The sequence below is a fragment of the Stomoxys calcitrans genome, chromosome 1, assembly GCF_963082655.1.
Source record: "Stomoxys calcitrans chromosome 1, idStoCalc2.1, whole genome shotgun sequence".
In the NCBI taxonomy this organism is placed as follows: Eukaryota; Metazoa; Arthropoda; class Insecta; order Diptera; family Muscidae; genus Stomoxys; species Stomoxys calcitrans.
In genome coordinates, this window is record NC_081552.1 from 144,374,368 (window position 1) to 144,401,157 (window position 26,790).

General features: G+C 39.1%; 1 protein-coding gene across 2 annotated transcripts in view; it reads left to right on the forward strand.

The window, feature by feature from the left end:
• LOC106089761 (H(+)/Cl(-) exchange transporter 5) overlaps positions 1 to 26,201 on the forward strand; it is a 42,883-nt gene extending 16,682 nt beyond the window's left edge. Inside the window, exons 3-13 of one of the 2 annotated variants that reach the window (XM_013255735.2) lie at positions 1,650 to 1,962; positions 22,749 to 22,775; positions 22,858 to 23,201; positions 23,267 to 23,899; positions 23,964 to 24,181; positions 24,243 to 24,457; positions 24,516 to 24,766; positions 24,832 to 24,932; positions 25,000 to 25,163; positions 25,224 to 25,437; positions 25,658 to 26,201. In XM_013255735.2, coding sequence (XP_013111189.1) covers positions 1,650 to 1,962; positions 22,749 to 22,775; positions 22,858 to 23,201; positions 23,267 to 23,899; positions 23,964 to 24,181; positions 24,243 to 24,457; positions 24,516 to 24,766; positions 24,832 to 24,932; positions 25,000 to 25,163; positions 25,224 to 25,437; positions 25,658 to 25,748 — 2,571 coding nt within the window. In that variant the 3' untranslated portion in view covers positions 25,749 to 26,201. The remainder of the gene's footprint in view (positions 1 to 1,649; positions 1,963 to 22,748; positions 22,776 to 22,857; positions 23,202 to 23,266; positions 23,900 to 23,963; positions 24,182 to 24,242; positions 24,458 to 24,515; positions 24,767 to 24,831; positions 24,933 to 24,999; positions 25,164 to 25,223; positions 25,438 to 25,657) is intronic. The other variant, XM_013255737.2, reaches the window with a different exon arrangement.
• The last annotated feature ends 589 nt before the right edge of the window (positions 26,202 to 26,790 follow it).

Genomic DNA, 26,790 nt, shown 5'->3' on the forward strand with positions numbered 1-26,790 from the left:
GCAGCTTCAGTAAACCGACATCCCCCTCAAATGTGAGAGTTACCGAAAGGAAATTTTGAGACATCATTAACGCAACAGCCGCTCGCTTTATACCAGCCACTCGAATACCCCAAGTGCGGCCCGTAGATTACGAATGTCATACGTGGCGCCAAATCATCCAAGGCGTTGGGCCCCGCCGGAATCTCCGCACTGATGCTGAAGAATCTGGATCTACCTGGAGTTGAGTACCTTACTACTGTCCTCAACCTGTTTTTGAACACTCTTATAGTTCCCGATGTTTGGAAAATGGGCAGAGTGATCCCGCTACTGAAGCCTTGAAAGAACCCGAGTTTGGGGGAGTCGTACAGACCGATCTCCCTTCTCTCATCAGTGGCCAAGACGCTTGAGGCACTACTCCTCCCGGGCTTCGAAGGAGAATTTCCATTCGCCGAGCAACAGCATGGATTTGCGGTGGCTTCAATCAGCTATGTGATAGGACGGTCCTCGTCGCACTGGATCTATCGAAGGAATTTGACATGGTCAGCCATGCCAAGCTATTTGAGAACGTCGCCAACACCTCCATCTAGCCAGGCCTGCAACGCTGTGTCGCGAATTATCTGTGTGGTCACCAGTCATTTGTGGAATTTAGGAATGAGAAGCCAAAGCACCGTAGAATGAAACAGGGATTTCTCCAAGGCGGGGTGATATCTCCGGCACTGTTTAACCTCCACCTATTTAACCTGCACCTCTAGAATCGCAACCACTAAAAATGTCACTTCCATATAACAGAACAGGCTTTGGTGTAAATGTCTGTGTGTGATACAGTGTTGTCATCATACCTCATAACAATTTTTGCAGACACCCCAATGTTGTGATCAGTCCAAGTGAGAGATTTGCTTATTATAATGCCAAGATTTTTTGCCTTTTCTACGAGCTGTATGTATTAATATTCTCTCTTCTCATTGGATATTTCGTGTGCAGTTGAAAATTAGTATTCATTTCGATTTTTGTGGATTTACGTGGAGGTAATTTTCCAAAGCCCATATATGAACAGCTTCTAAATCTTCATTTATCTTACACTTAAAATGTCATGACGATCATGAATATATATACTTTATGGGGTCTTAGTATACCCCCATCCTATGCTGGAGGGTATATATACATATAAAAAAGTCCCCAAATAAAGTTTAGTCTTAGAACTCAAAAACACCAAGGTTTGATCTACTAACCTAATACCATCACCGTGGCTTGAAATCTCCCACATCCCAGATTGGCTGTTGTATAGTGTAATCACGAATGTGGAACTAACTGAAAAATCCCTTGGATCATCGGAAAATAAATTTTCGACGTTGACCTCAAAACATTTCAGTTTTGGAATTTAGATATGCCCTTCGCAATCTCGCAAGAATTAAAGATTTTTTTCTTAAGAATTCCGAATTGCTCTGACCTCAGAACTTTGTTTTAGGCGTTTGTTCTAGCTACCGGAAAATTTTTTAAAGTTATCATCAAATATGCCGCCATAATGAGGATGCCATTTTCAAATTGGGGAATACATAGTTTCCAAACATTTTTTTATAAACGTTTTGCATATCGTTTTCAACGTCTTATTTGTTATTTATAATTTAGTAGTTGCTAAAAATCAAATATATACTTTGCGATTCTCTTTTCAGGCGAACGGTCAAACGGGAAGCGACGCGAATAATCCAGACCATCCTTTAGCAGCTCAATCAGGCAGTGCAGCAACGACGTCCTTAACTACGCCAGAAGAAGATGATGAAATGATTGACATCACTCCGCGATCCAGCCCAGGTGACGTAGCGAATCATTTTAATACATACAGTCGCACAAGTACCGCTGATAATTCCGACATGGAAAGAGAACGAGGAGATTATCGTCATCAACAATTAAATAGCGGTAGTCACCAGCAGCAGCGTTCACATCAACATGTGCCAACACATAGTGCTTTCGGAGATTCATTGGATGGTAAGATAAAAGAAAATTAACACATATCCAAAATATTGCACGTGATGTTAGTATAAGCATGTTCCAGTATTTGTTTACAAAATATGATTTACAAATTATACACAGTAGACTCTAATAATTCGAACTTTTCCGTTCCTATCTAGAAGAATTTGCAAATAAAATCAAATAATAAAATTTGTATGTACGTAGGTATACAACGAAAGGCGTAATTTGGAGGTCGTGTTTCGAACTGTTTTTCAGTATATTTTTTTTATTTTTAATCTCAACAAGCATTTTCATTGTTTTGTAGAAATTAAGCGAACCCCTTTAATTTGGCAAAATATTTAATAGATAGGATTTAATGAAGATTCATTTAAATTTCAAAAATTTTTTACTCTAATTTGTGTTTGTGTTTGTTTTTGAGCACTATCCAGCAAAAAAGAATTTTGAAAATCGGACCGCAAATGAAGATTTGGCAGCACGAACAATTTTTGCGAAATGCCGAGTTTATCAATTTTAGGGGACTGCCAAGAGACGTGCGGACAGCCTAGGGACACGATGTCAAATTTCAAAGAGATATCTCTACTGGTTCTCACACGGCATATTTTTTTACTAATGTTTTTCGATTTTCTCCCACTGTGCGTCGTCCACATATGCGATCATTTTCACGCCATCCCCGTGGAGATCCAACAGGATTTTGTTTATCACTAGTTTCCAGAGAATCGGCGAGAAACCCCTTCCTTGTGTCACACTTCTGAACACACTATCTCCGAAGTCCGCGATGATGTGGCGATGACTATCTTCCGATGTGGCGATGACTATCGACTCTGTTTCCACGTTGTTAAATATCCCTTTAATATTTAGGAAGGACGCTATCGCCTATTCCTTTAGTTGGAGAGACGTCTCGACTTCTCGTACCACTACTTTGTGGAAGGCCGTCTCCTCCGCCCTGCCCTTGAGGGATGCATGTTGTGCCCCGTGGAGATCCAACAGGATTTTGTTTATCACTAGTTTCCAGAGAATCGGCAAGAAACCCTTTTCTTTTGTCACTCTTCTGAACACACTATCTCAGAAGTCCGCGATGATAATCCTGCCACGTAGCATGTCTTCAGATGTGGCGATGACTATCGACTCTATTCCACGTTGTTAAATATCCCTTCAATATTTAGTTAGGCCGCTATCGCCTATTCCTTCAGTTGGAGAGACGTCTCGACTTCTCGTACCACTACTTTGTGGAGGACCGTCTCCTCCGCCCTGCCCTTGAGAGATGCATGTTGTGCCTATTAAGGTATGATCCACATCCATGTCTTTATTGTTAATAATATTATTTTGTTTGAAATGTCAAATGCTACGTTTTATTCTACGCTATTAATATATAGCATACAAAATTTGGGCCCAAGACGGAACCTTGGAGTACACCAGTAGGAACAGAATTAACATTCAATCATGACAGACTACATACAGCGAGCGATTTTACAAAAAGGACATAAGAAGTCTACAAGACGTAAATGACAAGTTGAAATTGTTATAGAGTTTAAAAAAAAGCACGCTATGGTCTACGAAATCAAAAGGTTTGGTGAGGTCAAGTGCGGCAAGTATGCACGGATTGTCTTTGTCAACAGCACGCCTAATGTCATCATTAAGCGAGATCATAAGAGATGTAGTACTGTGGTATATTTTCTAAAACCCGATTGCAATCGTCGGTTAGCAAGTAACGATTAAGATGATCTAAAAGTTGATTCCTTCCGGCACGGGATAACTGTGGGCACCACACAGGCTGGAACATTGAGATTCGAACTGTGTGGTGTTCACTGCTTTGACGAAAAGCTTAGCTGCGAGCTACCGGACGCGTCCACAGGTTGCGAATAGTGGAATGCTCCATATGGCAGTCGTGGACAATCAGCGGTATCGAGCGCAGAGTCGCAGTGAGAGGTCGGGTGGCACCGGCTCTTGCACAAATACTGGCCATTCTGTTCCCGCGGTGATCGGTCTGGACCGGAACGAGCTTGCTCACCTACAGGAGCATGACGAGGATTGCTACCTCCACATGAAAATCTGACTATAACAACAACAAGTTGAATCCTTATAATTATTTCGAAGGTCTTTGAAAAAGCGGTTATAATGGAGATTTCGAGATGAGAGTCTCAGTGAGGAGTCAGGTGGCACTGGCTCTTAATTAAATACTGAGTGTCAATGATACTCGAGATGACAAGGCGAGTTATTGGCGCCTTTAAATAACCAATGGCCAACATCAGCGTCTGTTCCCAGGTTAGGGGCGGCTGGCGGCGAGCGTCGGATCTAGTAAAAAGCGGCTCGCCACAACGAGGGATACATGTGCAATCCCACAAAACTCATGCGGTTGGCGCGCTGCGCCAGTAACCCGCCCCCGGAAAACTGAGAACTACTATCAGAAACAAAGGAATAGTTAAAACGGACCCCCCCAACGTTGACGACCAACTCAAACGAAAAAAGGACCATGATTTGCGGATCTGCACCTGGAATGTCCGCACTCTTTATAGAGAAGGTGCAGTATACGCGCTGGCGGATGTATTAGAGAAGTACAAGGCAGATATTACCGCCTTACAGGAAGTGCGATGGACTGAGAACGGCTTCACTACAACACCAAACATGCATTTTGCTGTGGATTTGTGGTTAGTCGGAGACTGAAACACCTTGTCTCCAGCTTTACTCCGGTGGATGAGAGGCTTGCCACAATCCACATAAAAGCCAAATTCTTCAACTTCAGCCTTATTTGTGCCCATGCCCCGACGGAAGACAAAGACGAGCAGACCAAGGATTTTTTCTACGAGCACCTAGAGAGAGATCATATTCTCCCTCTTGCCCCGCCCATGATATCAAAATCGTTCTGGGAGATTTTAATGCGAAAATAGGGAAGGAAGACATTTTTGGTCCAACAGTCGGAAAGTTAGCCTCCACGTGATAACGTCCAGTAATGGGTTGAGGCTGATAGATTTCGCGACGGCAAAAAACATGGTAGTTAGTAGCACCAGATTTCAACATAAAAATATTCACAAAGGCGGCGAAGAGGATACCTCAGAACCAATCCCTGATGATGGTATAGAATGTTTACCTCCTAGTCACAATGAGGTCCAAGTAGCAGTGACCCGACTAAAGAACAACAAGGCAACGGGTTGTCCGCTGAACTATTGGGTTGCCCAAAAAATAATTGCGGATTTTTCATATAGTCGGCGTTGACAAATTTTTTCACAGCTTGTGACTCTGTAATTGCATTCTTTCTTCTGTCAGTTACCAGCTGTTACTTTTAGCTTGCTTTAGAAAAAAAAGTGTAAAAAAGTATATTTGATTAAAGTTCTTTCTAAGTTTTATTAAAAATGCATTTACTTTCTTTTAAAAAATCCGCAATTACTTTTTGGGCAACCCAATATTTAAGACCGCAGGCTACACGCTGATAAGGCGAATGCATCAGCTTATCTGCGCAACCTGGCTAGAAGAACGCATACCCGATGATTGGAACCTCGGCATACTATGTCCCGTACACAAGAAAGGAGACAAGACGGAATGTGCCAACTACAGAGGAATAAGTCTCCTCCCCATCGCACACGAGATACTCCTCGAGCGTACTGTGTGAAAGATTAAAACCTAAAGTCAATGAGATAATTGGGCCCTATCAATGCGGTTTTAGACCTGGTAAATCCACCCTAGACCAGATATTCACCCTGCGCCAAATCCTGGAAAAGACCCGAGAAGGACAAATCCACACCTAACATCTCTTTGTTGACAACAAAGCTGCCTTCGATACTCCTTAACGTTCAAAGGTATTTCAAGCCATATCTGAGTTTGGTATCCCTGCAAAATTAATAAGGCTCTGCAGGATTACACTTGCTGAAACGCGTTCCTTAGTAATAATAGGAAAGAATCTCTCCGAACCATTTAATACCAAACGAGGTTTCAGACAACGAGACAGCCTATCGAGTGATCTGTTTAATATCCTGCTGGAGAAGATTATACGACATGCAGATGTGAATAGATATGGCACACTAATCACAAGAGAACACATGCTACTCGCCTATGCCGACGACATCGATATCATATGTCGGTCAGTAGTAACTGAAGCCTTTGAAAGAATCGAAAGACAGTCAGTGAAAATGGGTCTGGAGGTAAATGGGGATAAGACGAAAAGGATGGTTTTATCTCCCAAAAAGCCTTGCACAACCGAGCAGATAAAGAAAATGGTAAATCAGTAACTTTACCTACCTTGGCACCGAAACGAACGACACCAGTTTTAAGACTAAGCGAAGAATAATACTGGCAAACAGATGCTACTTTGGACTAAGTAAGCAGTTTAGAAACAAGTCCACCTCTCGACAGACGAAGATTCCACTATACACTGATTACAGAGACTGATACTACCCGTGCTGTTATATGATTCTGAAGTATGGGTACTTGGGAAGGCGGATGAGGCAGTGTTTGGAGTATTTGAGAGAAAGATTCTTCGTAAAATATATGGACTAGTTTGCTTTAACGGAGAATATATGCGACGTATGAACCACGAGCAGTATGAGCTGTATGACGACGATAGCATAGTTACATGCATCAAAATACAATAATTATTCAATAAATTAGGATCTATATCACAGTTGTTGGTGATTGTAACCAGCGTAATGATGAAAAGATTGCCATAAGATGCGAAAATGATAATGACAAAAATATTTTGTGAACGAGATCAAGGATAAGATGGGGAATGATTATAGTGTTCAAAGATGAGAAGACCTAGATTGTTGATTCCTGGTATGAATGAAGAGACTGAAAAAAGTGCTATTATTGCAGCGATCAAAAAACAAAATAATATTGATTGTGATTATATTGAATGCGTTAAAGTTAATAAGTCATTTAAAAATCCGACAGTTTTTAATGCAATAATTGAGATTGATGGTAAAGGGTAAAAAGAAATGAGGACGAGCAAACTTAACATTGAATGGGAATTATGTCCTGTGTATGAAAATTGCACCGCCTTAAGATCTTTCAAATGTTGGGGATTCCATTATGTAAGTATTGCAAAAATAATGAGCAGATATGTGCCAAATGCAGTGAAAGTGGACATGCATATAAAGACTGTAAAACTGAAGATAATTGCATCAATTGTAAAAAAGCTAAAGAGAGACTAAACCTGCGTGATGAGGATACAAAACATGATTGTAGAAGTGCAAATTGTCCGATTTTGCAGAGGAAAAATTGTTTGAAAGCTGAGAATATAGTTTTTTAGCAACCAAATGTTTTAAATGGACTCTATTTGAACATTTGTAGTTTAACGACGAATTTGGATGAGCTTCAAGTGCTCTGTCATTGTATTTGTTTGTCAGAAACCCATCTGACCGAAATAATGAAGTGGAGCTACATAACTATTTTATTTTAAGATGCAATAGCACATCTAGACATATTGGTGGTGTTTGCTTTTGTATAAATGGCAATATGAAGTAATCGAGAATGTTGTAACGGACAGTTGGATATGGTGGTTAAAAATACAGATGAAATATATGAATGAAGCATATACATTAGTCGGCGTCTACAGATCACCACAGAGGCAGAATTTAGCTGAAACGATATTCACTGATTTTTTTGAGTCAAAGATTGAGAACTTCGGTGCTGAAGAAAAAGTATTGATTGTGGGCGACTTTAATATCAACTGGATAACAATATTCACAAAATTAAATTGGAGGCAATTTTAAATGACAATTGACGAAAACCTCTTGCACGTTAATTGACTACGTAGTTTCAAATATTAATGATGTATCTGCTAAAACTAACCGCAAAATGAAAATAAGTGATCATGAATCAATAGAGATTGAAATTCCAGTAAGGACGGCGCTTGATCAATCAGAACCAAAAATAATACAATTCTTAAGTTATAATCACAATTTGTATCGTAACAATCTCTTATATAGCAATATAAATAACATTTTTCCGGATCAAAGTTGCCAAGAAATAAGTTTAGCATTGGTTGAAACCTTAACAGACGCTACTACAACAATGATAAAAAAAGAAGGCGCTAAAGCTAAAAGAAAAACAGCACAATGGTATAATTACAGTACACTGGCGATGAAAACCATAAAAATAAATTTATATCAAAGAGCTATATGGTTAAACAACAATGTAAATGGGCAAGAATACAAGCGTTACAGAAATTTAAATATATAAAACTAATATTCAAAAAGTAAGTACATTAATAATAAAATTACACATTGTTCCGTCCAAAAAAATATGTAGAGAGCCATAAAAGAACTCATTCTAAAAAAAGATATATCAAAAATTAAGGAAATTTATTTTGAGGGAAAATATTATAAGCGTGAACAAGAAATTTCAAATGTACTCAACAACTTCTTCATAGATAGTATAAAGCAAATAGTAGACAACGTACCAGCTAAAACGTTTCAGAACTTTATTCAAACGAGCCCTTCCACCAAATTTAAATGTGATATACCAGATATCGTATCATTGAAAAATATACTCAAAACCATGAATAATAAAAAAGACTAGGATTTTCTATCAGTAAAAATTATATTAGAAAATTATGATATAATTGGAAATCATCTACACAGAGTAATAGAATCATCAATGAATGAGGGAGTATTCCCAGAATGTCTAAAAGAATCAATAATTATACCAATTCAACAAGTTTAAAATTCCAAAGACCCTCAAGAAATTTGACCAGTCAACACACTATCAACAATAAGTAAAATCATAGAGAAAATTGTGCATCATCAATTGAACGAATATTTTGAAATCAACAATCTTTTAAATGAGACGCAATCTGGATTTAGAGAAAAACATAGCTCTGAATCCCTGTTAAATTTTGTAGTTGAACAATGGAAGACGGATGTCGGAAAGAAAAAGTGTGTAGTTGCTGTTTTTCTAGCTTTGAAACGAGCCTTCGAAAAAATCGATAGGAAAATATTGATTAAAAAGCTTAACATATACGGCGTTGAAGGAAAAGAGCTAAATTGGTTTCAAAGCTATCAAGAAAATAGAAAACAATAAACTAAATGTGGTAATTTCATATCTATACCAGCCATTGTTAACACGGGAGTGCCCCCTGTATTGGGAACATTACTTTTTTTAATTCTAATATACATAAACGATTTGCAAAAAACATTGACCGAGGCAAAGACATGTATGTTTGCGGATGATGCCCTAACTGGTGAAGATCCAAACATTTGCATTGTCAAACTAAACGAAGAACTGGAAAATGTGGCAAAATATGTGAAACTAAATAAAATGAAACTGAATACAACTAAAACTAAGGCAATGGTTATAAACGGAAACGCAACGGAAAATATTGGGTTGTCCAAAAAGTACTTGCGGATTTTTCATATAGTCGGCGTTGACAAATTTTTTCACAGCTTGTGACTCTGTAATTGCATTCTTTCTTCTGTCAGTTATCAGCTGTTACTTTTAGCTTGCTTTAGAAAAAAAGTGTAAAAAAAGTATATTTGATTAAAGTTCATTCTAATTTTTATTAAAAATGCATTTACTTTCTTTTAAAAAATCCGCAATTACTTTTTGGGCAACCCAATATTATAATTGAAAATTCAATTATAAAGAAAGTGGAGGAGATAAAGTATCTTGGCATTATCGTCAATAAGCATTTGAAATTTGACAAACACTTTGAATTTCTATGTAAAAAATAGCAAAAAAGGTGGCTTTCCTGGGAAGAACAAGAAATAATATTGTATATCAAAGAAAACTTCAATTCGAATTTACAATACAATAAAAAGCCTCACTTTGAATACTGTTCAACATTACTTTTCTTAGGAAGCAATACAATGAAGTAACGACTCCAAAAATTACAAAATCGTGCCATGAAATGTATTTTAAGATGTAGTAGAATGGATGCTAGAAACTTGCAGTGGATGTCATAAGTTGCTGTCAATGAAAGCATTAATTTTCATGTTTAAAGCCAAAAATGGCATGTTACCAAAATATGTTCAAAATCATTTAACTGATGTAGAACCATACAATTTACGCAATTTACACGATTTTAGATTACAACTCCATAGATCTAATTTTTGTCAAAACTTAATATTTGATAATGGCCTTAAGATATTTAATCAACTTCCTGTGGAATTAAAAACTGAAAACAATTTTAAAAACTTTAAGCGCAATATAATTTTCTATGTTAATCGAAATTTCTAATTTATAAAATCCGAACTCAAAATTTTGTGTTATCTAATAGCTTAGCTTGTTGTTGTTGTAGCAGTTTATTGTGTTCTATCTTTCGTCTGCTTGATTCTGTTGAGTGTCGAGACTCAGGAACTCTTCGACTAAGATGGGGTGCGTCCACAGGGATCTGGGTCTGAGTCGAGTGGGTCTGGCCGGGCAGTTAAACAGGTGACGTGTATCGTGCGGTCCCTGGTTACAATTGGGACATACATCTTGGACGTCGGCATCAATCCTAGCTCTGTAGGAATTGAGGCGGCTGCATCTGCCGGAACGTAACTGAGCCAGAACTACTCTGGTTTGCGGTCGTTCTGCAAGGACAACATTCACCCGGTAGCCGTTTACCGCATCTGCCATCGTGTCTGCATGAATGTTGTTTAGACCTGCTTGATATGCCGCTCGATCTACAGGTTCTCTCTTGTAGCGCTGAACCTCACGCTCTAGATCATGTAAATCTACCTTAAGGCTTCTGTGCGGTGGATATCTATCCACAAGATGATGATTTGGATGGTCTCTGCGATAATAGCCCAAAAGGTATTGCTTAGACAAAAGGTATTGCTTACATGAGAACTGAGGAGACAGCCCGTTGCAGTTCGGAGGGCGGCATTCTGACAGATCTGAATATTATTCCACTGCGTGTCACAAAGTTGAAGATACCACACTGGCGCTGCATAACTTACCACAGACCGGCCAATTGCTTCGTACGTGATCAACAAGGTTTCTTTGTCTGCACCCCAAGTGCTGCCAGCAAGTGACTTGAGGACCTTGTTTCTACTTTTGACTTTATCGCAGATTGCTGTGGTTTGTGGGGAGAATGTGAAAGAGCTCTCAAATGTGACGCCAAGTATTTTGGGACACTTGATGGTCGGAATCATTTCTCCATCGACCACCACAGTCAGCTCAGTATTCACCTCACGCGTATTTGTAGTGAACAATGTGGCTGAATATTTGGTGGCGGATATCTTCAGATTTCTTGCAGCGAAATATGAGGCAAGTTCGTTGAGATAGACGTTCAACCTATCGCAGATGTCATCAATGGGTGGGGGGCCTGATGCCATGATCGTACAATCGTCCGCATATGATACGATCTCTATGCCGTCTTGAGGGGGTGGGATGGAGGATAGGTAGAGGTTAAACAGAGCCGGAGATATCACCCCACCTTGGGGAACTCCCTGTTTCACTCTACGGTGTTTCGACTTCTTATACCTAAATTCCACAAATGACTGGCGGCCACACAGATAATTCGCGACCCAACGTTTCAGACCTGGCTGGAGGGACGTGTTAGCGATGTCCTCAAATAATTTGGCATGGCTGACCTTGTTGAATGCCTTCGATAGGTCCAGTGCCACGAGGACCGTCCTATCACATGGCCTGGGCTGATTGAAGTCGCGGCAAATGTGTGCGGTGATGGCATGCAAAGCTGTTGTTGTGCAGTTTTCGAAATCCATGTTAATGTTCGGCGAACGGAAACTCTCCTACGAGGCTCGGGAGGAGTAATGCCTCAAGCGTCTTTGCCACTGGTGAGAGAAGGGAGATCGGTCTGTACGACTCCCCCAAACTCGGGTCTTTTCCAGGCTTTAGTAGCGGGATCACTCTGCCCATTTTCCAGACATCGGGAACTATAAGAGTGTTCAATGACAGGTTGAGGACAGTGGTAAGGTACTCAACTCCAGGTGAATCCAGATTCTTCAACATCAATGTTCAGTTCACTGAAGCGGCGATTGGTATACTCTCTGAAGCCAGTTCAATCGGCCTTGTTATGATTGATAATCGTCCGGCGTTCAGAGGTTATGAAGTCGGGTGGTCGGTCGATGGTGAGAATTATGGGGAGGAGGTCTGACCCCTAAGAGATGACGGCTTGCCAGGATACGTCACTCAGAAGATCAGGGGATGCAATGAAGATGTCTGGCGAGCTGCTGCACCTCCTCGTAATCCTAGTGGGGGCATCCTCATTCACCGTGCAAAACGTGGAGCTTTCAATCTGAAATGTGATGCGCATTAAAGTCCCCTAGAACCAGACGATTATGGCCAGATAACAATCCACTTATATCGGGGTTGTAAGCCTGGCCATTAATCGGGACACAGCTACCAACCGACGGTATGTACACGTTATATAGCTCTATCTCGGCAGTACCGGACTTTACTGCCATCCCCATGCATTCCATGTAGGGGTCACTAGCGCTATGCGCAGGCAAGATAGGTCTATATTGCGCGGAATGGTGTATTACGAAGGCCAATCCCCCACCTCCATTCCTTGAGCGATCCTTACGTAGCACATTGTAACCGTGACAACTGTGCAAGCTGCAGGTGTTGGTCAGCTTTGTCTCCTGGATCGCTGCGACCGATATGCTCTTCCGACTTCAGTCTACGATCTCATCGATCCTGCCACGCAGTCCGTTGCAGTTTAACTGCAAGAACGATACACTTCCCGGCACTGGCCTGGCAATAGTAGGGCTAGGGTGCTGTCGTTGCAAAAATTGCCGTACGGGAGAGGTCGGGCGGTCACATAGTCCGATGACGAGGACGCAGAAGGCGACGACGACGACGCTTGTGACCCACTGCTGGCTATGTTCGCACAGCACCTTGCGACATAGCCAGTATGACTATACTTCCGTAGTGAAGTGAGGCCAGAGCAAGATCGGAAATGTACCCACTCCATGCACCGGTTACACCTCACCGACACCAACCGATGATGAAGGCGGTTCTGGCAAACCGAACAAAACCAGGGTCCGGGGTTCTTTTCAATCCCGGGACGGACCAGAAACGTGCGGAGAAGGCACTCCGGGATGTGCCTCTCCCATGACGAAAAAGGAGAAACACGTACACTGAGGCGGCAGCCCTTGCCGATGAGGGTTCCATCGGGTCAATCCGGTGCGTACAACCGGCTGCCATGGGATTGAGAAAATAGATAAATAAACATTTGTATATTGGGGTGGCTATCATCGCAAAGCTTCATATCGGTCTCTCACTGAGATTCTCCACTCTATACCGCTGATTGTCCGCGACTGCAATTGGAGCTACTCCGTATATAGGGCATCCCACTATCCGCAACCTGTGGACGAGCCCGGTAGCTCTCAGCTATGCTTCTCGTCATGACGGTGAACACCACACAAATCGGAACTGAGAGTTCCAACACGTGTGGTGCTGTGGCGGGATGACTATGAGCTCAGTTGTTATCACATCTATCTGGGATATATAGATCTAGATAATCTTTTAAAGATTTTTCTATCTACAACGTTACAAAATCCCAGGTTAAATTGCACAAAACAATTTTACCTGAAATACTAATCACTCCCACCCAACCAAATGTTAACACTTAATTTATAATTTGTCCAGATGACTGCATGAGAAGTGCCAAATGGCGGAGTAGCAAAAACAACGGTTGGCGAATTGCTTCTCCGATTTAAACGCCGCTTAATTATATTTTCTTCCTCTCCAGCCAAGAAAGAAAGTTGCTAAAAGCGTGCTAAGTTCGGTCGGGCCGACTGTCATACCAAAACGGCATATACTGCACCGATTAGAGGCTCAAGAAATCTTATGGGGAGATCGGTTTATATGGCAGCATATCAGGTTATGGACTGATTTAAACCACACTAGACAAAGTTGTTGAAAGTCATACCAAAACAACACATGCAAAATTTCAGCCAAATCGGATTAAAGTTGCGCCATCAGATTTCTAAACGGTAGATCGGCAGCTATACCTGGTTACCGATTTGAACCTTACTCATTACAATTGTTGGAAGTCCTACCAAAACACCACGTGCAAAATTTCAGCCAAATCGAATAATAATTGCGCTTTCCAGAAGCTCAAGAAGTCAAGACCCAATACCGGTTTATATGGCTGCTATATAAAAACATGGACCGATTTGGGTCATTTGCAATCTCAACCGACCTAAACTAATAAGTAGTATTTGGTACGGTTGTACGTACCGGATTGGCCTGATGGAGTCCTTCATCGGCAAGGGCTGCCACCTCAGTGTACAACACACTACTACAACAACAACTTACCACAAAAGTATCAACCATCAGTTGATTTCTGGAAGTGGATTGAACAAACTCAAAAGTGTCAACAGAACATTTGTACAACCGTTCTTAATACGTTTAAATATGTATAAATGTTTCCATTCCTATTTTTTAGCGATTAAAAAACATAATTGCACATTCATAATGACTACAAAAATGATCACGTATTCTGATTATTGGAAAGTTCGAATTTGTAAGAGTTCACTGTGTAGCTTATTTCGTACGCCAGCATTCACCGATAAATTCGTTTGTGCTAGGGAGGGGGAATTGTATGTGTGCCATCACTTCAGTGTCTGCTTGTATTTGTTGTTTATTATTTGTTTTCATGTTTGTTAAATATATTTACAAATAATTGTTAAATTTTGAAATTAACATATTAATCGCCAGCCACATATGTGAAATTTAAAGAATACAGAACAAATAGATCATTTGCTTTTGGTCGGCAGTTACCGCAGGGATAACTACCAAACCAATGGTTGTCCAACTTATTCATTAGTTGTCAACCGTGGGTGATTTTATTTATTTGTCAATAATAAAATCAACATTTGGTTTTAAATCAAAATGTTTTCAAAAAGTGGTAAAATTGTTCGCTGGACTGCCACATCATTTTTCAATTCTCATATAAATTCATCCAAGTGCGAAAGATTTTCGTAGAATCAGAAAAATCTGCAGAAAATATGCATATCATTGTTGTCATTGCCTAAACAAAAACAACGAACCCGCCGCACAGTGGTGGCGCTTGTATGGGATGAGTGGGTAAAAATAGTAAACATTGATGTTCGGCCTGAAATTTTTAGTATGAGTTTGTTCCATGGACAAAATTTAAAATATATAAAATGGTGTTTTCGTCTATGTGGCAACAAAACCCACACACGCAAAAAAAAACGTTTGAGACTTTTTTACGACAAACAAAACACTTTTATCACGAAGTTTTTCTTTTATTGTAACCGTGTGACGTTTCGCTTCAACATATCAAACGTAAGCCATAAACGTAGCATTATAGAACGTAACTTTGTTTATTGGTAACCCATTAGCAGCTTTGCCTACGACTTGACCTAAATAATTAGAGCAAGACACAAATGGCTGACGAGTACAAAAAAAAACACAACAAGAATTTCTAAGGCACCTGCGTTGTTTGGGAACATTTACGCGATAAAGAAATATCCATCCCAAAGAAGGTATTTAAATTTGCGAAAACAACAACTCCCATAAGCGATTTTTTGTTTTATTTATAGTATAACGAATACAGCAGTTCATAATACAATATTTTAATGGTTTTGCGCGAAAATGGCTTTTAATATAAATTTGTATCATAACATAATCCAGATAAACTCTGAAGGAATTTGAATTACCAACTGAGATCTGATTAAAATTGGCGAAATATTGAGTTTGAATTATGTATATACAACATTAAATTGAACTTAGCATACTTTTCAATATAGAAACTCCGTGCTACTCACAAAATCCTTAATTTTTTCCATACCACTCCCCTAAGTTGGTTCATGTCTGGTATCGTGTCCCCACCTAAGTACCGGTGTCTGTTAGCGACGAAAGCCGGGCAATGATATAGGAAATGCTCCAACGTATCATTATCTTCCCTACATGCTCTACACATGCTATAACTTGCCGCACAGATTTTGCATAAGTGAGTTTGTTGTCTTATGTATCCCATTATGGCACCAAAAGCTATATTGACCTCCTTCTTACTTCCTTTGAGTAATAGTCTCGTCCTCTGACGATCCAGATCACCCCATAGGATTTTCGCCGTTCTACCGACTGTTTCGCCGTTCCACAGTGTTACATGCCCGTTCGTCGCCCACGCCTTTAACCAAGTTTATTGACGGCAATCCTCTGGCCTTCACCATCAAATCGTCTGCCCTTTCATTCTCCCTTACTTCGTTATGGCCCGGCCATAAGGTCCTGGTTGTTATTGCCCTTTTGGCCATTTTACTGTTCCTAAGGATGTTCATACTCGACGTCCTCGCTTTAGCACCACACCACCTCATTATTATTAATTTATAAATAAAGACATACTAGCTGAAATCGCCAATAACATGTTCTAAATATCAAGAATGAAAGGTATTGGCAGGTATTGTATTGTTGTTGTAGCCAATATTTCGCCTTGTCGTATTGAGCACCATAGTCACTCAGTATTTAAGCAAGAGCCGGTGCCACCCGTCCTCTGACTGAGACTCTCCACTCGATACCGCTGATTGTCCGCGACTGCAGTTGCAGCCACTCCAACCTGTGGACGCGCCCGGTATATAGTTTTGTCCGATGTGGGAACAGAATCCAAAATTATATTCCCATTTAAAAGAAATTTTGATCAGACTATACTGTCGCTATCTTCTTAAAGTGTGCTCATTTTGAACTAAATCGGTTCAGATTTAGATATAGCTCCTATATAAATTTTTGTCCGATATGGGCACAGAATCCACAAGAAAGACTGAAGAAACAAAATAATACATATAGAAAGTATGGAGAACAAAATCAAAATTGGACAAACGCATGTAATTAAAAAAATAAAGTTTCTGCAAAGTATAAATGCTCACAATTCTATAATATTTCTTTTCCATCTTATATGTGCTGCAAGCTTCTGCAGCTGTAATCTATTTAGTTGCGTTTCTCAACTGGCATTTTGAAGTATAGTTTGTCAGTAAACTTGCCTGTACTAAGTACTAAAATTTTGCATGCATATTGAGACATTCAAAGTTTGTGTCAACTTAGTATAAATGATGCCACACACTCATCTGCAAACTTCTGCAGCTCACAACTATTTTGTTGTTTTTTGAGATGTATAGATTGGCATGCAACTTATATGTAGCCCATAAAACTACTCATAATAGCGGAGGTTAACTTAGTATAAATGATGTCTCTCATTATTCTGCAAGTTTTTACAGCTGAAATTGTTTTAGTTGTAATCTGTAGATCTCAGCCGACATTTTGGTGCTTAGTTTGGGGCAGTAAACTCGATTATACCAGGTACTAAAACTCTAAATCAATATTGAGAAATTCTAAATTTATATCGAAAAATTAACTAATTCTAAGCGCTAATTTAATGTGATCACACAACCGATTCATGAGATGTACTTTATATAATTGTTTTTTTTTTTTAATAAAACCCAAAACATTTGAGGTATTTATTATCAGCTTGAAGTACAACCAAAACATTTTTGAATGACCTTGACTTCGTTTATATGGCAACCGCGGGCACGTTTGCATCTGTCAATACGTTGGACCCAATTTTCGATGACTCGTCCACATATTTCAACCGAAACGTCCCTATTTCCATGTTAGCTCTTCCAACGACTTCGGCTTATTGGCATAAACCAATGACCTGACGTAGCCTCAAAGAAAATAGTCTAGAGGCGTCGAATCGCACGAACGAGGGCCAATCGACTGGGCCATTTCTTGAGATAACATGAGCTAACATTGTTATGCGTGCTCTGTGCCTTGCACCCTCCCAATTCAGGTCAAAAATAATCAGTGAGAATGGTGAGGTAGCGTTGTCCATTCACGGTTAAATGACGATTGGCATCGTCGTAGATGGAGTATGATCCACATATGGATTTCATTAAGCCAAAAATGAGATTTCCGAGTAAAAAAATGATATGGTCAGATCCAAATATATCTCAGATGAGATATTGTTGGATCTAATTAGATCCAAATGGATCTGCCGTATCCAATTATATTATATAACCAGATATAATTATATCTGCTATATATAATTATATCCGGTCTTGGATATAATTATATCTGGCCTTAGATATAATTATATCTGGCCTTAGATATAATTATATCTTGGGCAATATATATGTATATCTTGCTCTACAAATTTTGTCCTTTCAGTGTTTAAAACTAGAAATGCTTCAATTTTATTTTAAATTTTTAGGCATTAGGCATTTTACTAACAAAACGTTAGATATTTTGTATTATTTTTTTTAATTTTAACAATATGTGATTGTTAACAATTGTTAATATGTGATATATGAGAGTTAATATGTGATATATGAAGTTTATTTTCTAAATGTAATATGGTTACAGAATGTAAAATATTTTCAATTACATTTGTACATTCCGCCAATTTAAGGTTGTTCATTGTTTCTCGTCCAAAGTTTTTTTTCCATGGACGTTGTTTGCTAAAAATTCATTACGTGATTCAAAAGGAAAAACAGATGTTGCCCATAAAGTGTCCCAGCGCCGGACGTTTCATTCACTATTTCAAATTTCATCGAAATCGGATGAAAAATGGTGCTTTTATGGGCTTAATACTCTATGTCGGGAGATCGGTCTTTATGACGGCTATATCCAAATGTGGTTCGACCTGGACCACATTCGACTAGGGAGTGTAGAGGTCTACTAAAACTCACTGTTCCAAAATGAAAAATTTGATGAAAAAAGCTCCTTTTATGGGGTCAATATTCTATTTCGGGAGATCGGTCTATATGGCATCTTTATCCAAATATGGTCCGATCTGGACCACATTCAACAAAAAGATGTAGGGGTCTATTTCATCGAAAAATGCTCCTTTTATGGGCTCAATACTCTACACATTAATGATATGTGTGTGAGTGCAACCCAAATACAAAGAGTAAGAGTAAACTCAAATTCATAACTACTTTCCAAGAGTAGGCAAAAATAAGGAGCAAAACACATGCTGTTTGTTCTAAAAATAGACCAATTGTATTTGTTTACCTTTAGCCCCGCACATTATAAACAAGTAGTTGGCTGAGTTGGTAACCCACCTGACTAGCAAACGAGGGGACCCATGTTCAAACTCCATTGGCGACAAAAAGTAAAGATAGCAGTAATATTGAAAAATGGTAAAAAATAAGAGTTTAATAAATGTAAAAAACAAAAACAAGCAAAAAAAGTAAAAGCGTGCTAAGTTCGGCCGGGCCGAACCCACTACCATGAATTTTGCTTAAAATTTATACGAAATAAATTTAGTGGAAGGGTGTAATTTTATTCTACATACCAAACTTCTCTCAAACCAGCAAAAATTAAAGCTTCTAGGAAGCGAACAAGGATGATCGAGAGACCGGTTTACATGAGAGCTATATCAGGTTATAGACTGATATGGACCGTATTTGACACAGTTGTTGGAAGTCGTAACAACACCTCATGCAAAATTTCAGCCAAATCGGACAAAATTTGCGAATTAGACGAATATTTCGAGGTGTTACAAACGGAATGACTAGATTAGTAAACCCCATCCTATGATGGTGGGTGTAAAAAAAACAACAGCAATTTTTTTATTTAAGATCCAATTATATATAATTTGATCTTTTTATATTTGGGACAAATTCGAGATACAATTGTACCAAATTGTATCAGATTGTGTCCAATTAGATCTACTTTGATACAATGAGATCCATTAGATATAATTGGATCTGACCATATAAATTTTTTTTACTCGGGTTGTCAAAATTTGAGTTAACGCTCTTAAAGTAGCGGTCATCGACTCCGAATTTCGCTAGTTAATCTTTATGATTTGCCGAGGTTGTTCGTTCGTGTACTTTTCCATGAAAAAAATGAGAGTTTATTAAATACAGTTAAATACAAGTACAGTGACAGTTCGATGATTAGTCTCAAATTGCACTCAAGTTGTCAAGTCCCTTTTGGAAATCCCTTTACTTTTGGAAAATTCGTTTTATTAAACAACAATAATCTCTAATGTAGACTCTACTTAACGGTATTTAAATTATCGGGTGAGTTGACATTTCCCTTTAAAAATTTCTTATTCTGGTGTGTTCCGGGTTTATCTTCGAAACAAATTGTTAGTATCTATTATCACATACACAAAATGGCAAAATTAATTCCTTGTGGTTAATATATGATCGAAAATTCGTGAAATTTTGACATTTTACATCCGTGTTAACAAAAGTATGAAAGTCAAAGTGAAACCTAGAAAACACATAAATATTACTTTATTTTAGCTGCAATTGGCTATGACAGAACATTTGTTCCACTAGCCGAACGTAGAATAGCGTCCCTAGCGCATCGATCTAATGCACTCATTCTAAAATCTCGGACACCAAGTTTCGAGGTGTCTCCCACCACTTGATATTTCCATCGGGCTTTTGTTATTCCCGGTTTGCGTGTACCACAGTGTTTGCATTCAAAAGACTTCTTTGCTGGAGCTTCTTCATCCATTCTCACAACATGAACTATCCAACGCAGCCGTTGTATTTTGATGTGTGTAACTATGCTATCGTCGTCATACACCTCATACAACTCGTGGTTCATAGGTCGCCTATATTCTCCATTAACGCAAACTGGTCCATATATTTTACGAAGAATCTTTCTCTTAAATACTCCAAGGACTGCCTCATCTGCTTTCACAAGTACCCGTGCTTCAGTAACATATCTTAGCACGGGTAGTATCAGTGTCTGTAATCAGTGTATAGTGGAATCTTCGTCTGTCGAGAGGTGGCCTTGTTTCTGAATTGCTTACTTAGTCCAAAGTAGCATCTGTTTGCCAATATTATTCTTCGCTTTATCTCAAAACTGGTGCCATTCGTTTCGGTTACGGCGGTGCCGAGGTAGATAAAGTTCCAAACTTTCTCCATTTTCTTTATCAGCTCGGTTGTGCAAGGCTTTTTGAGAGTTGAAACCATCCATTTCGCCTTATCTCCATTTACTGCCAAACCCATTTTGATTGACTCTCCTTCGGATCTTTTAAAGGCTGGAGTTACTACTTCCGGTGACCGACCTATAATGTCGATGTCGTCGGCATAGGCGAGTAGCATGTTTTCTCTTGTGATTAGTGTGCCATATCTATTAACATCTGCATCTCGTATAACCTTCTCCAGCAGGATATTAAAGAGATCACACGATAGGCTGTCTCCTTGTCTGAAACCTCGTTTGGTATTAAATGATTCGGAGAGATACTGAGGTTCCAATCATCGGGTATGCTGAGGTTCCAATCATTGGGTATGCGTTCTTCTAGCCAGATTGCGCAGATAAGCTGATGCATTCGCCTTATCAGCGTGTCGCCTCCGGTCTTAAATAGTTGAGCGGGTAATCCGTCGGCTCCTGCTGCCTTGTTGTTATTTAGTCGGGTCACTGCTACCTGGACTTCATTCTAACTAGGAGGCAAACATTCTATACCATTATAATTGATTGGTTCTGCGGTATCCTCTTCGCCCCCCAACGTCGGACACTAGCAGTTGGATAAAATGTTTTTCCATATCCTCAGCATGTTATCAGTGTCAGTTAACAGATTTCCTTCTTTGGCTCTGTAGAAGGATATGCCTGTATTAAAGCCATCGGTTTGATGTTTAATTCTTTGGTAAAATTTCCGGACTTCATTCTGACTCCTGTACATCTCCATTCGGTCACACTCACGCCTTTCCATTTCCTTTTTCTTTCTGCGGAATAGACGTATCCCGTGTCGGCCGGGCATTTAGGTTAAGTTAGGTTAGGTTAAAGGACACATGCCTGGCAACCGCTTTAACCGAAAACCTCGGGTCCAATGTTTTCATCTTAGAAATAAATAAAATAAGAGGTAACAGAGATACGAAAGCTGGTAGAAAGAGATTAATATGAACGAAAAGCCGACATACAGACCGAAAGAAGTTTCACCGACTGGAGGCCCACCTCGTCAGCCATCCCAAGCGCTTACATATGATAATATGATATTTTTTAACTTAAGTTCTCACACATTACGTACGTTGTTTCGTTAGCATATTTGTTGTTGTTATAACATGTAAAAGGAAGAAAGGTAGCCATAAAACTGTCCATTTTACGTTGAAATCAATGTACAAACGTATTGGAATTAGGAATGAATATTACCTTTGGTCTTCATTGCTTTAGACGAATATTGAAATAGTGTGAACCCTTGTCAACTGATCTTCAAATTTGGCTCCGATCACCTCTTAATCTGTGTTGATGCACACAGTTGTAAAGGGTGATTTTTTTGAAGTTAGGATTTTCATGCATTAGTATTTGACAGATCACGTGGGATTTCAGACATGGTGTCAAAGAGAAAGATGCTCAGTATGCTTTGACATTTCATCATGAATAGACTTACTAACGAGCAACGCTTGCAAATCATTGAATTTTATTACCAAAATCAGTGTTCGGTTCGAAATGTGTTCATTCACCGTAACGTTGCGTCCAACAGCATCTTTGAAAAAATACGGTCCAATGATTCCACCAGCGTACAAACCACACCAAACAGTGCATTTTTCGGGATGCATGGGCAGTTCTTGAACGGCTTCTGGTTGCTCTTCACTCCAAATGCGGCAATTTTGCTTATTTACGTAGCCATTCAACCAGAAATGAGCCTCATCGCTGAACAAAATTTGTCAAAATTTGAACACATTTCGAACCGAACACTGATTTTGGTAATAAAATTCAATGATTTGCAAGCGTTGCTCGTTAGTAAGTCTATTCATGGTAAAATGTCAAAGCATACTGAGCATCTTTCTCTTTGACACCATGTCTGAAATCCCACGTGATCTGTCAAATACTAATGCATGAAAATCCTAACCTCAAAAAAATCATCCTTTACAAACTATTTCTCAATGGATACAAATAAGTCGCATTTAACTAGTTGTTTGTTCTATGTTTCTCTGTTTTAGCTGGTTTATCATTTTACGGATCCTCAGGTATGATATGCTACTTCAAATTGTTTTTAACGCCCACTTTAGAAACTAAATTAAATTTTGTCATACTTAATTACAATTTCAGAACCTCATGAAGATATACCGGGGATTGGACAGTACGATGATTTTCATACGATAGACTGGCAACGTGACATTGCAAGAGATCGTATGCGACATCGTTATATTGTGAAGAAACGTCAAGACTCGTTGTGGGATTTGGTCAAAGGAGCCCATGATGCATGGTCGGGATGGCTGTGTGTTTTGTTAGTGGGAATCGCGGCAGGATGTGTTGCCGGTATGGTGGATATTGGAGCTAGTTGGATGTCAGATTTGAAGCATGGAATTTGTCCACAAGCTTTTTGGTTTAATCGTGAACAATGTTGTTGGCCTACCAAACAGTCGGTCTTCGAGGAAGGCAACTGCTCAACGGTGAGTTTTGTGAATAGCTCAGTGCATCGAAATAAAATCCTAACAACGAAGTTTTTGTTATTTAGTGGAAGACATGGCCCCAGATTTTTGGCTTAAGTCGTGAGGGTACGGGAGCATATATAATATCCTACATTTGGTATGTTCTATGGGCATTGTTATTTGCTGCTCTGAGTGCTTCCCTTGTGCGGATGTTTGCACCGTACGCCTGTGGTTCCGGTATTCCAGAAATAAAAACTATTTTATCTGGTTTCATTATAAGAGGATACTTGGGTAAATGGACGTTGCTTATTAAGTCGGTGGGTCTAATGCTGTCTGTGTCTGCTGGCTTAACACTGGGAAAAGAAGGCCCGATGGTACATATTGCTAGCTGCATTGGCAATATATTTTCCCATTTGTTTCCAAAGTACGGACGAAATGAAGCAAAAAAGAGAGAAATCTTATCGGCCGCAGCTGCAGCGGGCGTTTCAGTGGCTTTCGGAGCTCCGATCGGCGGTGTTTTGTTTTCCTTGGAAGAAGTTTCCTATTATTTTCCACTAAAGACTCTGTGGCGTTCGTTCTTTTGTGCATTAATAGCCGCTTTTGTCCTAAGATCTCTGACACCATTTGGCAATGAACACTCCGTGCTATTTTTCGTGGAGTATAAACAACCTTGGATTTTCTTCGAATTGATACCATTTGTATTTTTAGGTATCATGGGGGTATGAAAACGCCCAGTACTACATTTCTATAAATAAATAATGTTTCGCATTCGAATATTTTTAGGGTGTCATTGGGACACTTTTCATCAAAGCCAACTTGTGGTGGTGTCGTTTCAGAAAATTCAGCAAATTGGGACAATATCCCGTCATGGAAGTGTTGGTCGTCACTCTTGTCACCGGCATTATATGTTATCCAAACCCATTTACTCGCATGAATATGAATGAACTTATTTATTTGCTCTTCAGCCAGTGCTCTGCAGGAGATGTATCGAACCCTCTATGGTAAGTTTTTTTAAGTTTGTCATTGAGGTGCTTTGAAATGGTAAAATGTCTCAATTTTCAGTGATTACACGCGCATGAATATAACAAGTGGAACATCTTCTTCGATAGAGGTCACTCAATTGGGCCCTGGAGTCTATCGTGCAATTGGTTTGCTCATTTTGACATTTTTCTTAAAGCTTGCATTAACAGTTTTTACATTCGGTATGAAAGTTCCGGCGGGTCTTTTTATACCTTCACTACTGCTTGGAGCCATCATGGGGAGAATTGTGGGCATTGGTGGGTGCTGCACTTTTTTCGTTTCATTCAATATATACTAATGGTACTTTAAAATTAGCCGTAGAACAATTCGCATATAGTTATCCAAATGTTTGGTTCTTTACCGGAGAGTGTGTCACGGGAAACAATCTGATAACCCCGGGCTTATATGCTATTGTGGGTGCTGCTGCAACTTTGGGCGGTGTGACACGCATGACGGTATCCTTGGTTGTGATAATGTTCGAACTGACCGGCGGTGTTGGCTATATTGTACCATTGATGGCTGCTGCTATGGCTTCAAAGTGGGTCGGTGATGCTCTGGGAAGACAGGTGAGAGGGGGAAAAAACACTAAGTCAAAGCTGCAAAGCTATCAATATACCATTTTATTTTTAAGGGTATTTATGACGCACATATTGCCCTTAATGGTTACCCCTTCCTAGATAGTAAAGAAGAATTTGCCCATACTACCCTGGCAGCAGATGTAATGCAACCAAAGTAATAAATATTAAGCAATGATCGCTTGTGCACATAAATCTTCATATTGATACTCTTAATTTTCCAGGCGCAATGAAACACTTAACGTCATTACACAAGATTCTATGACTGTTGACGACATTGAGACTCTACTGAAGGAAACTGAACACAATGGATATCCAGTGGTCGTTTCCCGAGAAAATCAATACCTCGTGGGTTTTGTATTGCGCAGGGATCTCAATTTAGCTTTGGGTGAGCGATGACGTAAAAACCTAGTCTCATCGGGAACATTCACATTGTTTCATGTTTTAGGTAATGCGAAGCGTTTTGTCGAAGGAATAAGCGGACACTCTATAGTATTGTTTACGTCGACCGCACCTGCACAAAACCTGGGACCACCACCGGTGAAAATGAAAAAGATTCTCGATATGGCGCCAATTACAGTAACGGATCAAACACCCATGGAAACTGTAGTTGATATGTTCCGAAAGTTAGGATTGAGGCAAACACTTGTAACACATAACGGGTAAGAAGGGTATTTCAATTGTCAACGGTTCTAGCAAACTTTCTTGACCTAATCCATTTGAATTGTTATTATAATGAATTTTGCAAACAAAGTTCAAATATTTCTTGTTATTGTACTTAAGTCCTACGAAACCCAAACCACCAGTTGTTTAAAATGCATCCTCTTCTTGTTGGGTGTAATCGCGATTTTTAATGCCAACAATTCTTCTCTCGCATTTTAGGCGTTTGTTGGGAGTTATAACGAAGAAGGATGTACTGAGGCATGTCAAGCAAATGGACAATGAAGACCCAAACACAGTTCTATTCAATTAATTTGGAAAGCATACTGGCGATAATATTTCAAAATGCAACAGCTCCAAATCGAGTTACGCTCCTGCGTCAAAATTATACGCGGCGAGCGCTTTTCTATCATATCGAACTTACTTTTGACTTCTTTGCAAGTTATATGGCGATTGAATGGCTGGCTTGGTATTAAGACCCACATTGATTGTAAACAAATGCAGCACGCAATATTATCGTTGTTGTTTTGTAATAATGAATGCATGCGATACAAATTTTTAGAAAATTATGATGTGATGAGTTTATAACAATTATGATTAAAATACTGTATAGATGAAAAGTAGAAAATCTTTAATGTTAGACATAACCTCTAGTTCTGGTCTTACTGCTCTGGCATGAGAACCAATAGTTTTTCGGAGCTAAACATTTCTACAAATTTTAGTTCGAAACCGAATTGTTACAAATACATGTCCTTGTTTTTATTTATTTATATTTTTTCATTTAATTAATTTTATCTTAAACACCACGAAGTTTTTTCGCAAAATTACAATATATATGGAGAGAGAGAGAGGGAGAGAGAGAGAGAGAGAGAGAGGAAGGAAACGTTGTTTACATTCTTCATCTAATTTATTAGCTGATATTATTAACTCCATCTCGCTAACAAAGGTTTTTCATTACATTCAATTATTCATTCAATTAAAAAACATCACATTGTCCTAGATGTCTGTCGGTATTATAGATTAAATTTGTATTTCAAACCAAGAGAAATTCTGAAACAAAATAGGTACACAATACATTTGCAAAACTCTTTAACTAACAGAACGTACGGGGAAAATGTGTTTGTCAAAATTAACGCATGCTGGGGTACACATATATGTAAATAAGTAAGCGTTACATTTCAGCCGTTTTTTATTGGCCTAAACGTCATCATGCAATTGTATAAGAAACACTTTCCACATTTGAAACCTCTTGGCTATTTACATCTAAATTCTTCATAATTCTTCTACCCTTTAATTTTTATAAATTTTTTAATTGGTTCATCTTAATTGTATATTAGACATCGTTTTTATGTTTG